The sequence below is a fragment of the Delphinapterus leucas genome, chromosome 9, assembly GCF_059928025.1.
Source record: "Delphinapterus leucas isolate spDelLeu-1000000601 "Yukka" chromosome 9, BTC_Dleu_Yukka2, whole genome shotgun sequence".
NCBI classification, from domain to species: domain Eukaryota; kingdom Metazoa; phylum Chordata; class Mammalia; order Artiodactyla; family Monodontidae; genus Delphinapterus; species Delphinapterus leucas.
The window spans coordinates 5,948,027-5,961,128 of NC_143137.1; the positions used below are offsets into that span (position 1 = coordinate 5,948,027).

The 13,102-nt window shown below is 51.9% G+C and overlaps 2 protein-coding genes and 1 pseudogene across 7 annotated transcripts in view; 2 read left to right on the forward strand and 1 right to left on the reverse strand.

Moving 5' to 3' along the window:
• SMARCD3 (SWI/SNF related BAF chromatin remodeling complex subunit D3) overlaps positions 1 to 2,564 on the forward strand; it is a 32,353-nt gene extending 29,789 nt beyond the window's left edge. For both annotated transcript variants that reach the window (XM_022577532.3, XM_022577522.3), the window contains exons 9-13: positions 630 to 727; positions 902 to 1,037; positions 1,340 to 1,462; positions 1,581 to 1,682; positions 1,799 to 2,564. In XM_022577532.3, coding sequence (XP_022433240.1) covers positions 630 to 727; positions 902 to 1,037; positions 1,340 to 1,462; positions 1,581 to 1,682; positions 1,799 to 1,852 — 513 coding nt within the window. In that variant the 3' untranslated portion in view covers positions 1,853 to 2,564. The remainder of the gene's footprint in view (positions 1 to 629; positions 728 to 901; positions 1,038 to 1,339; positions 1,463 to 1,580; positions 1,683 to 1,798) is intronic.
• Positions 241 to 8,425, reverse strand: CHPF2 (chondroitin polymerizing factor 2). 4 transcript variants are annotated; one of them, XR_016394248.1, is made up of 5 exons: positions 6,446 to 8,425; positions 5,431 to 5,995; positions 4,538 to 4,720; positions 1,759 to 3,572; positions 241 to 1,483 (listed from the first exon to the last, which is right to left on the reverse strand). XR_016394248.1 is itself a non-coding variant. In XM_089917184.1 (4 exons), exons 1-4 carry the CDS (start codon positions 6,724 to 6,726, stop codon positions 2,265 to 2,267), a joined length of 2,337 nt encoding a protein of 778 aa, XP_089773310.1. In that variant the 5' UTR covers positions 6,727 to 8,425; the 3' UTR covers positions 241 to 2,264. The 4 variants fall into 4 exon arrangements, 1 of the variants encoding a protein (XP_089773310.1); XR_016394249.1 differs by having other exon boundaries at positions 241 to 1,025; positions 1,334 to 3,572; XR_016394250.1 differs by having other exon boundaries at positions 241 to 1,056; positions 1,334 to 3,572.
• Positions 7,561 to 12,707, forward strand: LOC149748338 (uncharacterized; annotated as a pseudogene). The gene is made up of 2 exons (XR_016394251.1): positions 7,561 to 8,875; positions 12,188 to 12,707. The product of XR_016394251.1 is annotated as an uncharacterized LOC149748338 (transcript).
• The last annotated feature ends 395 nt before the right edge of the window (positions 12,708 to 13,102 follow it).

The following is a 13,102-nucleotide window of genomic DNA, read 5'->3' on the forward strand; positions in this document are numbered from 1 at the left end:
AATTAGGATCCCCGAGTTCTAGTCCTGGGTCTAGACTCTGGGTAGATTACTTAGCTATTTTGAGCCTTGTTCCTTATCCCTACAACAGGGTGATAACAATACCTGTCCCATCTAGCCCACCGGGCAGTTAGGAGAATCAGATTGCTGTGGAAGTGATTTGACAAGAGTTCTACCAAACTAGAGATTATTAATAATATTTTTAATAATAATTTTTAAATAAATACAACAGATAGACCTTAGTAAAAATAACAGTTGATATTTATTGAGTACTTAACCACATGCCGAGCACGTTCCAAGCACTTCATGTGTAACGGACTCATTTAATTCTAACAACCCCTTGAGATAGATACCATTACCATCCCCTTTCCAGAGATGAAGAAACTCAGGAGGAGATGTTAAGTAAGTTGCTCAGGGTTGCACAGTGAGCGGTGGAAGCAGGACTTACACCCGGGCCGGCCGACCCAGGGCCTGTGCTCTCACCCACGCGCTGCACACCCCTCCCCGTCAGCGGTCCTCTGGTCACAGCCCACCTGGCCCCAGCCCCATGAGCACTGGCTTCTCGTGGCCTTTTCAGAATGGAAACTATGCTCTTTCAAGCACAGAAGAGCGATCTCTCTCTCCCACTTCAGATTTTTGATTGTCCCCGGCTGAAGTTTTCTGAGATTCCCCAGCGCCTCACAGCTCTGCTATTGCCCCCTGACCCAATTGTCATCAACCACGTCATCAGGTGAGGCCCCCGGCTGCTCCTCAGAACAGGGAATCTCTGTGGTGGTCCTGCCCTCCCTGCCCCTCCTTCTGCCTCCCCCCCCACACACACCGCCCATCCCCTCTGCTTCGGGCCCCAGCGCCCTTGGCCTCTGTGGGGGCGGCATGGACGCCAAGGGTTGGACTCCCCTGGCAGCGTGGACCCATCAGACCAGAAGAAGACGGCGTGCTATGACATTGATGTGGAGGTAGAGGAGCCACTGAAGGGACAGATGAGCAGCTTCCTCCTGTCCACAGCCAACCAGCAGGAGATCAGCGCCCTGGACAGTAAGGTGGGGCCAGAGCCCAGAGCTGGAGTGGGACGTTAACCCAAAAGTGACAGAAGTACAGACAAAACAGACAAGAACGTGGGCCTATGGAGAGAGGAAGGGGAGGTGGCCCTTCCCTCGCTACTTGGAGCTCCGCCCATCCCCCTTTCCCTGGGACTGCCTGAGCATCAGGGACCTGAGGGATTGCCCTTCAAAGGCACAACAGCAAACCCCTTCCCCACCCCTGTACCGCACCCCCCCCCTCGTTTCCCTTCCTCTCACACATCAGCACGGCCAGGTGAAAGCCTCTGTCTTTCTACCTGTAGATCCATGAGACGATTGAGTCCATAAACCAGCTCAAGATCCAGAGGGACTTCATGCTAAGCTTCTCCAGAGACCCCAAAGGCTACATCCAAGACCTCCTCCGCTCCCAGAGCCGGGACCTCAAGGTGAAGGGGACTCAGGGAGCACTGGATGGAAGACAAGCACATCGGGAAGACAGTAAACGTTGTTCACAGGGGCTGGAGGGGGTCCGGGCTCAGGGCTGATCCCACTGCTCCCTCCCAGGTGATGACAGATGTGGCAGGCAACCCTGAGGAGGAGCGCCGGGCTGAGTTCTACCACCAGCCCTGGTCCCAGGAAGCCGTCAGCCGCTACTTCTACTGCAAGGTGTGAAGGGCCCCCCGCAGGCCTCCGCCACCGCTCCCGGATGCCCCTCCAGGGCGGGTGGGGTCCTGTCACTCACCAGCAGCAGGTAACCTGCTCCTGCTCTCACTCCGCTACAGATCCAGCAGCGCAGGCAGGAGCTGGAGCAGTCCCTGGTTGTGCGCAACACCTAGGAGCCTTGTGCGAGCACCAAACACCAATGCGGGCCTCAGGCCCTGCCCTGTGCCCTAGGGCTCTGCCATCACTCGGACAGACGCCTCGCCTCACCTCTCTCGCCTCTCGGGTGAGGCAGGGACTGGATTAAAGGTGTTCACCTGATAACAGCTGTGTGGTCATTGGTAACTGGGGAGGGAGGAGGCAGGGGAGGGCAGTGGGTCCCTCTGGGAAACTCCCCACCCCCTCCCTCAGAGTCTTCTTACTCCATTTTCCCTAGACCTAGAAACAGTTCGGCAGAAGACACTTTTAATGACATTTTCTTATTCGGAAATACAGCAACAAGCCCTCCACCTGTCCATCCGTGTTGCCCCGCCTTGCCGGGGCCAAGGCCGAAGGGCCCTAAGTGGGGGCGCGGGGCCCCGGGCCACGCTACGTGCTATTGGCCTGCTCCTGCTCGAACAGAGCCACAGCGAGCTGCGCGCGGGCCCCCAGCCCCTCCAGGGTACTCAGGCGGCAGCGGTGGTAGAGCTCCTCGCTGAGCCGAGGGCTGCAGTCACGCACGGAGAACTTCTGCACCAGCCCTGGCTCCACGGCCCGGAAAAGGTGGAGCCCTGAGAACCGGAGGAAAACATCCATCACCTCCAGCCCCTCCAGGGCTTCCTCCTCTTCCTGGCCCGCCAGCTCACCAGCCAGCCGGGCTCGGGCCGCCAGGTAGTCAGCGTTGTAGAAGCAGCCCTCTGCGGAAGCCTGTCGGTCAAACCTGCCCCCAAGGGGAGCCCCCCGGGCAGGCTCAGCACCAGGAGGGGACGGGGGGTCGGGGCCGGCCCCCGGGGGCCCTTGGGGAGATCTCTGTGGTGCCAGGGCGGGGCTGAACTCCTGGAAGTGGACCGGGAAGAAGGCCTGCCAGCCGGAGATGGCGTTCATGCGGCAGCGGTTGAGGACCTCGGGCCCGGGCCTGGTCCACACGGTAGCGAGGAAGAAGAGCGTGTCCACGGGGTGCTTCTTAGAGACCACGTCCAGGAGCCGCACCTGGGAAGGGGCCTCCGCGCGCACAGCGAGCCAGGCCAGCCTCGTCCCAGGGTACCGTCGTTCCAACTCAGCCGCTGCAGCCTTCACCCCAAGAAACGGGTCCGGGGCCCCTCGGCCCCCTTCCCGCGGCCCATAGACCAGCAGCAGGGTGAGTAGGGCATGCTCTCGCGGCTCCAGGACACCAGCTGCAAAGGCCTCCAGGAACGCAGGGGCCGCGGCGGCTTCAGCCACCAGCAGCGGCAGCACCAGCTGCACGCGGGTGGCCTCGGTGACGTAGGGCATGGGGAGGATCTCCACCCGGCTCAGGGGCCGCAGCAGGCTGACCCTGCGGGCCAGGGCCCGCCGGTGCCCGCGCTGCGTCACGGCTTCCAGCAGCAGGTCCAGGGTGTACTCCATGCCCCGCGCTGGGTCAAAGCGCCGGTAGCCGTTGAGAAGCCGCTGCTTCTGGAAGCGCAGGCGGGGCTGATAGCGCCGATTCAGCTGCTCCAAAGCAGTCTCCACGGCGTCGCCCACATCTGCCCTGCTAGCCCCTTGCAGTGGGCACTTGGGGGCCCCGTCTGCACAGGAGAAGGTGTGCTGCTCTGTGAAGTAGTCCCAGCCCAGCACCTCAAACCGAGAGTGTGGTGTAAAAGGGGCCGGGAGCCCAATGGGCCAGCTCAGGCCTGCCTCCCCCTCAGGGGTCAGCACGGTCAGGTTCCGGATCTGAGCCTGGGTGGGAGGGACGCCCAGTTAGTGCCCCGCTAGGCAGTCAGGACCCTACCCCACTCCGGCGTCCCGGGGCCTGAGGTCTGCCCTGACCCCAGTAGCACTGAGGCTCATCGCTTAATTCCCTGTACTCTACATTCTTTAATCGGGAAGGTGCAGCAGGCATTCGAGTCACAGCCGCCTTTCACAACTGCTGTGAGGAGGCGGCGGTGGGAAACGTGCTTTCCTGGAGGTTAAAGCACCCTGAAATCTAAAGCTGGGCAGTCTTTCTCTTCCATACTCAAAGCACTCGCGCTCTCTTCACAAAGAGCCCTTTGTTTTCACCTGTACCCCACCTCAGACAACCCCCGCGGTCAAGCAGACAGTTCCTCTACCTTCTGCCCTTGGACCGTCTAAGAGCGGTGCTGGAGGTTCAGGGACTTCTAGGTTTTTGCCTCCTTGCTGGAGAGGAATTAAAACTATTCTGTCAGGACTTCCCTGGTGGTTAAGACTCCGAGCTTCCACTGCAGGGGGCACGGGTTTGGTCCCTGCTCGGGGAACTAGGATCCTGCGAGCTGCGCAGGGGGGCCAAAAAATTCAAAAATTAAAAAAACACTATTCTTAGACTCCAATAAAGATGTTAAAAACAAACATTAATTCACTTAACTTATATAAAACTCAAAAAACAAAAACCCCAAACCACCCCCCCCAAAAAAAAAAAAAAACACAAACCACTCTTCTATCTAAGCACTCTACCAAGCCCGCTCCTCAGAGCTCACCTGCAAACCCTTTTGAGTGCATCCAAGTCATGCCAGGAGCTTTGATGATCTTATGACTGACCTGGACCCCCCAGGGCCCCTTCTCCCTGGAGTCGTTTTAAATCGGGGTATGGTCAGCCTCCTTCTACTTCACCCAGCCTCCCCTCCCACGCATCATAAGCCTGGACGCCTGAAGCTCCCTGTGACTTCCAACCCTGGTCCCAGGCTCACCTGCAGCTGTTCTATTTCACTGTACGTTCGTTCCAGCTCCAGAGCACTGAAGCGCTTGTGGAGCCGGTACATGAGGGTTCCCTCGGAGACAGGGTGCACCGCAAAAGCACTCAGGAAAGCCGAGCTCCCCTCCTTCTCGGGGTCCCTATTTTTGGCCAGTTCAAACGAGCGATACTGCTGCCCCTAGAGGACCAATGAGACCAATCAATGCCACACAGGGAGGGCTGCCCGGCCTGACCACCCTCGACCACGCTCAGCATTCACACCTATTACTGCCACTGCCGCAGAAGCGGGGAAGGCACAGGAGCTCATTCTGGTGTCCCCTCAACCTCAGCCTTACTCTCACCAACGGATTTTGGAAAAGAGAGTGCTAGCTAGGCAACTAAGGATGCCCTAGCCCCCGCCCCGCCCCAGCAAAGAACCCCACTGTTCCTCAGAAGAATGAAAGCCGAAAGCCAGCAGATACTCCCAATACCCTGGTCTGGGAGGAGGGGCCCCTCTGGCATCGTCCCCTCTTCACCAACCAAAAGGGAGGTTCCTGGGCTACCTTACCCCTCCAGGAGAGTGGCCATCTCTAGGACACTCCCAGATCATTGGTGACTGCGCAAGTGTCGGGGAAGGGGCGGAAGGCAAGGGGCCAGGTGGGAGGACTGGTAAGGGGCACCTTTCTGGCTTGCTCGGAGGGTTCCTGACAAGATGCCGCTTTTGACGGCCCTAGGGATCTAAGACTGTCAGAGGTGAGCAAGGGAGAGCTAGAGGGGTGATCGGGGCTGGAAAAGGCACAACGACAGCCCCGAGGTGCCGCTGGGAAAGCGCCACAGCACCCAGCCTCGAGGCCAATCGCTCGGTCACTAACTTGTCGGGGACCGGGATTAACTCGAAAGGGCTGTCACCTGGTGCTGTGAGACACAGCCGATGCCCAGAGAGTCAATGAGGCAGCGGCCAAGCCACTCATCAGGACGGGCACTGAGGATGTCTCCTCGGCAGCCATCCAGATGTGGCCACAATCGAAGCAGGAGGCTCCGTGACAACAGGTAGCCAAAGCCCCCGTGGCAGTATCGGGCCTGCTCGCCTGCGCCAATGAACTCCTCCGTCCGGCCCAGGTACAGGTCTTGGTTGATACTGAGGTGGCCAGCCAGGGCTGCCAGGCGGGGGGCCTGCACATACGTGTCATCCTGCATGACGAAGAACCAGTCGTAGTCGGCCCCAAAGTGTGTGTGAAGATGGCGCAGGGTCTCGGACATGAGCCAGGCTGGCCGTTCGTCCCCGTGAGATACCACCTGCATCCCTGCCGGAGTCCGGGCCCCTCGCTGCCCAGTGAAGTAGAGTAACCGAGGGAAGTGGTGAGCCACCGTGCGGTTCACAGCCACAGCCAGAGTGGACAGTGTGGCCCGGGAGGTCAGGACAGCCACCAGCAACCGCTCGCGAGAGCCCAGCTCTGTCTGGATGTACCGAGTCCTGTAGGGAGACCAGCATGCCAAGGGTCAACTCCCTAGTCTTTAGGAACACTCAGTGTGTCCAGCATATACATCCCCCTAGGAATTAGTGAGTTGGAGTTGAGAAAAGAGAAGGGACAGACCTCCTCATCCATATTAATGAGCTACTGGAGTGAGCATCCACTGAGTAGCCGACACTGGGACTGATTTGGGGAGAGGTCAACCAAGGCTGGATGGGATGGGTTAGATGCAATTCCTGCCCTGTTGAAGAACATCCAACCACTAATTTAACACCAATGGGTGAGGCTTTCTCAGACCTGAGAAGGAGGAAGAAACTGGACCAAACCCTGATGGATAACAAGGCAAAGAATTGCTTCAAGGAGCCTACAATGATTACCAGTGAAGGCAGAGGCAAGGGCTTGGAGCAACCCTAAACCGGGGTCTGGGAACTATGCACACACATAACTCTCACCTGAGCACCTTCTTGTAGGGCTTGTTGGGATCCCTGTAGTAGGGGACAATCCGGGGTTTGAAGTCTTCATCACTTTGGTCAAGCTGAGTTCCTGAGTCTAGATTCTGTGGCCCTCCTGGTTCCCCCACAGCCACTACACAGGGATCTTCTCCCTCACCCTGGATCCAGGAAACCCGCAAGAGGCTCAGGCTGCACCCCAGAGACAGCCCTAGGATGAGGGGCAGTGCTGGTTGCAGCAGAGCCAACACTGAGCTCAGTCGCATGGCGGTGGGCCCTGCCATGTGTGTGCCCCAGAGGGCACGGCCTCAAGGATCGATCAGTGGGTAAATGGGCACCTGGCCGGGAGTAGGTCTGCAGTTTTAACAAGGGAACCTGGGGTCAATGAGGTCAACAAGAGAACAAGGCGTGTTTGCTTCCAGGCCCAGTATCCCCGGGAAATGTCTGCCTGGCCTTCCGTTGTCAAGGTGCTGGATCTAACCCTCAATCCAAATAGTAAATATTCGAATCAATTTCACCCACTAATGGTGAGGCTTCCAGTAAAAGCGAGAGGAAATAAAACTCAATCCTGTCAAACCTAACCCCAAAAGGACTACATACATCTGAAGACTGGATCTAAGCCAAGAGATGGCAGCAACTGATAAAGATGGGCTTGGGGAAAAGCACATGCTCCATCAACACAACAACCCCCGGCGAGAGGAACCTAACTCCACAGGCCTTTCCCAAGAAGCGCCTGGCGGGGGCACGTCTCAGTTTACTGCAGGGGCTGCCGACTGGCTGCTGAAGGCCAGCGCCGGGATGGGGTCAGGGCCTTTCCACTCTATTCCCGAGTGTTAAGGAGACATCTGGCTAGGGTACCCACCCCTCCCGGCAGTCAGGAGTGGTCAGGAGCCACTGGCACCGCGCACAGAAGTTCTGCCCACCTAATGAGGTGGACGGAGGATATGGTGACTCAACACGAAGAGCCTCTCAGAGGAGCACAATGGCTGATGGAGCCACTGTGCAGGGCGTTCTTCTCTGAATCACCGCTGCTGAGAGGCTGGTGCTACCTGACAGTAACCCCGGCCGCGTAAGAGCGATTCGGTGTTTGGTTTTACCAGAGCCCCGGGTACCCAAACCGAACCAAACCAAACCGAGAAGAGAAGCAGCTAGCGACAACGCAGGGATCCTGAGAAGGCACACGGATGCCCGGCGCCCCTGTCTACCTCTCAGCAATCAAGAGCAACTCTAGTGCTAGAAAGAAGGCCCAAAGCGAGTGTTAGCCGCTAGTCTCACAACAGAAATAAAACTGGCTGCGTCACGGGGCTGTACAGGAGGGGCAGGGAGACCCCGTTCGTTCTGGCGACGGGAATGGAGGTCGCGGCGGGGAGAGGAGGGCAAAGACTCCGTTCTCAGGCCCGTCAGCGGGGGCAAAAGCCCTGCCTGCGCCAGTGGGCGAAGGACAACGAGGGACACCGCGAGGCCCACAGGGGGAGTCCCCTGCAGCCGGGCCAGGGGCGGCGGCGTGCGGATAACGAGCGGCCGGGGTATGGCGGCCGCGGCCAGCCGGGTCCCGGGGAGTCGGGGTGAAGGCGTGGGGCTGGGACGTGCTCCTGTCCTCCGGAGCGGTGCCCCCGACGCCCCTTGCAGGGGTAGGGCGGGGAAGGGGGAACAGACCCCAGGGCCCGAGGCGCCGGCTCCGCCGCTGCAGCCGCTGCCACCTCACAGCCTGGCCCGTTCCTTCCTCTTCCGCTCGCTGTCAGTCCCCGTCTCTATGGTGACCGCATCCGGCCGCTCGCTCCGCCGCCGCCCTCTCTGTGGTCGTCCCGCCCCCTCTCTGCGCCGCGTAGCCGCTGTGGGGTGACGTGGTCGTCCCGCCAGCCCCCCGACCCCCAACAATAGGCGTGCGCTCCGCAGACGCTAATGCGAGTGAACCCAGCACGGACCCAAAGGTGACGCAAGCTTCAACCTCAACTCCCTTCTGCCCTAGAAAAAATTACTCTCCCTCAGTGAGCGCGCTTCTGCCTCCTTGGACGACTGTTCCCAATGGGCTTCCCGAACCCCATCACCCACTCAGTTATTTCAGAAATGTTTGTTTGCCTACTAAGTTCCAGATCATCGTAAAGGAGTGGTAGACGAGGTGGGCATGGTCCCTGCCCTCAGGTAGCTGAGAGTTGCGGGAGACAGGCATTAAAGACACATTGACAAAAAAAGTATAAATTTAGGTGGAAGTCACAAACTGTCATAAGAACCATTGCAGAAAAGTAGACTCCAGTGGAGAAACAGGACAGGAAGAATTAGACTGAGAATTTGGGAATCCTGAGATCCAAAGGTTCAGTAAATTACCCAGACAAAAAGTGAAGAGGAGTTTTCCAGGCAAAGAGAACACAGAAGGCCCTGAACAAGGAAGAGATTGGCCCAGAGAACTGGGAAGGCCAAAGCCGCTAAAGCCTGGTGAGTGAGGGGAAAACAGGTCAAGGGAGGCTGGAAGGCAGGCGGGGCCTTCAAACAAGTATGGTGGGTTCCCACCCAGGACGGCACATCCCTAGGGAGCAAGTTGTCAGATGGTTGAGGGGAGGCGCAAGAATGCTAGATGTCTTATGCATTGCAAGATCGTATCACACTAGAAAGAATTATCTGTCCTACATAGCTTTCTTTGTTTTTTGTTTTTGTTTTTTTTTTCCAGCCGCGCCGCGGGGCATGCAGGGTCTTAGTTCCCCAACCAGGGATTCAACCTGCGCCCCCTGCAGTGGAAGCCCAGAGTCTTAACCTCTGGACCCTCCAGGGAAGTCCCTGTCCTACGTAGCTTTCAAATATGTCCTACTGAACAATCTTGTTAGTGAAAAAAAAAAAAAAAAAGCTTCCAATCATCTAATCCTTGAGCCTGTGTTTTATATATAAAAATTAAGTAATTTTGCAGGGTTGTAATACGTGCTGAATTTTCAAGGAATGGAACTATCATGAAAATGGAAGGAACATTGTACTTTCATTTTGTCCAGGAATGTACTTGTTAACATTTTGGAGAACTGTATCATGCACAGCAATGTCATTCATAGTGTTGTGTCTGCATTTGTACTGTCACATTCAAGCTGGTACTACATTAGGTACAAGCGTCTGACTAATGATGTTTTCTAGCATACTGAAATAACATTATTCTTTTATTATAAAGGATTTCCTTTTCTTCTTGCTGTTGTCATTGCACTGTAATTTTTTGAAATTTATGTGTGTAGTTAAGTTACGTGACATACGAACTTTATTTCAAAACAGGAAGGGGGTGTTCCTTGAAAAGTTTGTTATTAAAAGGGAACATTGGGGTTGGTAGAGTCAAGAACCCATATAGGAGGCACATGAGATGGAATGCACCAGCCCCTTTACCCTTTACTGTGTTTTGGTCTTATCCTCAGATAGACAGCAATTTGATCTCCCCTCAGCAACTGGCACATAATAGGTGGTAAATGAATGGCTTGTTAGAAGACTCTGGGAAGCATAGTAGAAACACTCATCTAGAGGTTGAAAGATACAGGTTCCAGACCAGCATTGTCCAATGGAAATACAATGTGAGGGACTTCCCTGGTGGTCCAGTGGCTAAGACTCCGAGCTCCCAATGCAGGGGGCCCGGGTTTGATCCCTGATTAGGGAACTAGATCCCGCGTGCCACAGCTAAGACCTGATGCAGCCAAATAAATAAATAAAAATATTAAAAAAAGAAAGAAATACAACGTGGGCTGCATATGTAAATTTTAAATATTCTGGTGGCCACATTTTAAAGTATTTATTTATTTAATTGAAGTATATGAAGTTGATTTACAATGTTGTGTTAGTTTCAGGCATACAGCAAAGTGATTCATTTAGATATAGATATATTCTTTTTCAAATTCTTTCCCATTATAGGTTATTACAAGATAATGAATATAGTTCCCTGTGCTCTACAGTAGGTCCTTGTTGTTTATCTATTTTATATACAGTGGTGTGTATCCCAAATTCCTAATTTATCCCTCCCACCCCTTTCCCCTTTGGTAACCATAAATTTGTTTTCTATGTTTGTGAGCCTGTTTCTGTTTTGTAAATAAATTCACTTGTATCATTTTGTTATTCCACATATAACTGATATCATATGATATTTGTCTTTCTCTGTCTGACTTCATTTAGTATGATAATCTCTAGGTGTATCCATGTTGCTGCAAATGGCAATATTTTTTAAAAATTTATTTTATTGAAGTATAGTTGATTTACAGTGTTGTGTTAATTTCTGCTGTACAGAAAAGTGATTCAGTTTTAAATATGTATATATTTATTTATATATATATAAAATAAAAAAATAAAATAAAAATATAAAAATAAAAAAATAAATATATTTATATTTATACATTCTTTTCATAGTCCTTTTCATTAGGGTTTATCACAGGAGATTGAATATAGTTCCCTGTGCTATACAATAGGACCTTGTTGTTTTTTCAGTCTGTATATACAGGTTTGCATCTGCTAATCCTAAACTCCCAATCCATGCCTCCCCCGCCCACCCTCCCCCTTGGCAACCACAAGTCTGTTTTCTATGTCTGTGAATCTGTTTCTGTTTTATAGGTAAGTTCATTTGTGTCATATTTTAGGTTCCACATATAAGTGATATCATATGGTATTTGTCTTTCTGACTTACTTCTCTTAGTGTGATAATCTCTAGGTCCATCCATGTTGCCACAAATGGCATTATTTCATTCTTTTTTATGGCTGAGTAGTATTCCATTGTATATATGTACCCCATTTTTTTATCCTGCAAATGGCAATATTTCATTTTTTATGGCTGAGTAATATATATATATATATATATGCCACATCTTTTTTATCCATTCATCTGTTGATGGACACTTAGGTTGCTTCCATGTCTTGGCTATTGTAAATAGTGCTGCTATGAACATTGGGGTGCATGTATCTTTTCAAATTAGAGTTGTCATCTTTTCTGGATATGTGCCCAGGATTGGGATTGCTGGATCATATGGTAATTCTATTTTTAGTTTTTTAAGGAACCTCCATACTGTTTTCCATAGTGGCTGCACCAATTTACATTCCTACCAGCAGTGTAGGAGGGTCCCCTTTTCTCCACACCTCTCCAGCATTTCTTATTTGTAGATTTTTTGATGGTGGCCATTCTGACTGGTGTGAAGTGATACCTCATAGTAGTTTTGACTTGCATTTCTCTAATAGTTAGCGATGTTAAGCATCTTTTCATGTGGCCACAGTTTTTTAAAAAGCAAAATGAAACAGGTGAAATTAATTTTAATAATATATTTTATAGTATTAAATATATCCCAAATGTTAACTCTTCAACGTGTAATCAATATAAAAAATTGAGATATTTTTCATTCTTTTTCTTTTCCACATGCAATCTTTGAAATCCAATGCCTATTTCACACAGCATATCTCAGTTCAGACTAGCCACATTTCAAGTGTTCTGTAGCCACATCTAGCTAGAGGCTACCACATTGAACAGCAAAGTTCTAGACCTTTCTCAGTTACTAAGTTTCTAGGTAATTCTGGATGAGACATTTCCTCCCTTGGGTCTCAGTTTCTTCATTATTTTAAATGAAGAGTCTGGACTCTTCATTTCCTGCTTCCAGCACTGATCTTCTGTAATTGTTCATATTTAGCTAGTCCTTTTCTCCTTCCTCTCTCCCTCTTATTTCCCCGTTTCTTCTCCCTTCATGCCCAGGTCTGTTCCCTGCAAGAGACCTAAACCCTGGATGAGAATGACAGAACTTCTTACTTTTCTAGGCCACTCTTGATGTGCTGAAGGAGACTTTGCCCAGCAACGGTCAATTCATGGGAAATCATGGATGTGATAGGTGGAGTCAGAGAAGGAACTGGTTAGCCCTTGCCGTCCCAAGTCACTTTACAGAGCTGGAGTCCCAGAACCGGAAGATTTGAGCTTCAAGCCTGGCCATGTTTCCTCCCAGCAGTGTTGTTTTATTAACAGCGCCGTGCCTGTATTTCCAATCTGTAAAATGCTATTAATACCCACCTTAGCGTCTGTTGGGGGGATTAAATGTGATGGCATAAATGAAAGAGTATAATTAATTTTAGGTCTCTGTAACCTGAAACCTGCCTGTGACCACGCATTTTAATGAGGCTGGGAGAGGCAGGCGTGTTGTAGACCTCCCAGGAGGCTAGATGCTTGGATAAGCAATTTTATGTGATCCACAATCATATATAACTTCCTTGTTTCCTAAAGAAGGGCTTTGCAGGCAGTTGACTATTGTCTGTATATCTCTTTACCTAAAACAATGCTTTTGCCCCTATGGCACTTATCACCTGAATGTCACGATCTGTGTCCTTTTAAAATTTTCCATCTCGTCGGCTGAAAAAAAAATGCACAACATGAGAGTTGTGAGTTAAGTTTTATTTGGGGCCTAATGAGGACTATAGCCTGGGAGCCTCTCAGATAGCTCTGAGAAACTGCTCTGAAGAGGTGGAGGACGTCAGTATATATATGATTTTACTGAAGGGGGGCTATTTGTAATCAATCACACACTTTGGCAGGTTACTGCTAGTCACAAGGAGCAAATGCCTCCGTTAATGATTTTAGTGTTTTTCTAGATATGAGGAGTTGCAAGAAATTGGGCTCATAAAATCTTCTCCAGAAAATATCTGAAGGCCTGTTCTGCCAGTTTTTCCCAGAGCACAGAGTGC

Coding starts and splice junctions, on each gene's coding strand:
- CHPF2 (XM_089917184.1), bottom strand. CDS start 6,726: ATGGCAGGGCCCACCGCCATGCGACTGAGCTCAGTGTTGGCTCTGCTG. Junction 4,721..5,430: donor GCTGTGTCTCACAGCACCAG/GTGACAGCCCTT, acceptor TTGGTCCTCTAG/GGGCAGCAGTATCGCTCGTT. Junction 3,573..4,537: donor GTGAAATAGAACAGCTGCAG/GTGAGCCTGGGA, acceptor CCTCCCACCCAG/GCTCAGATCCGGAACCTGAC.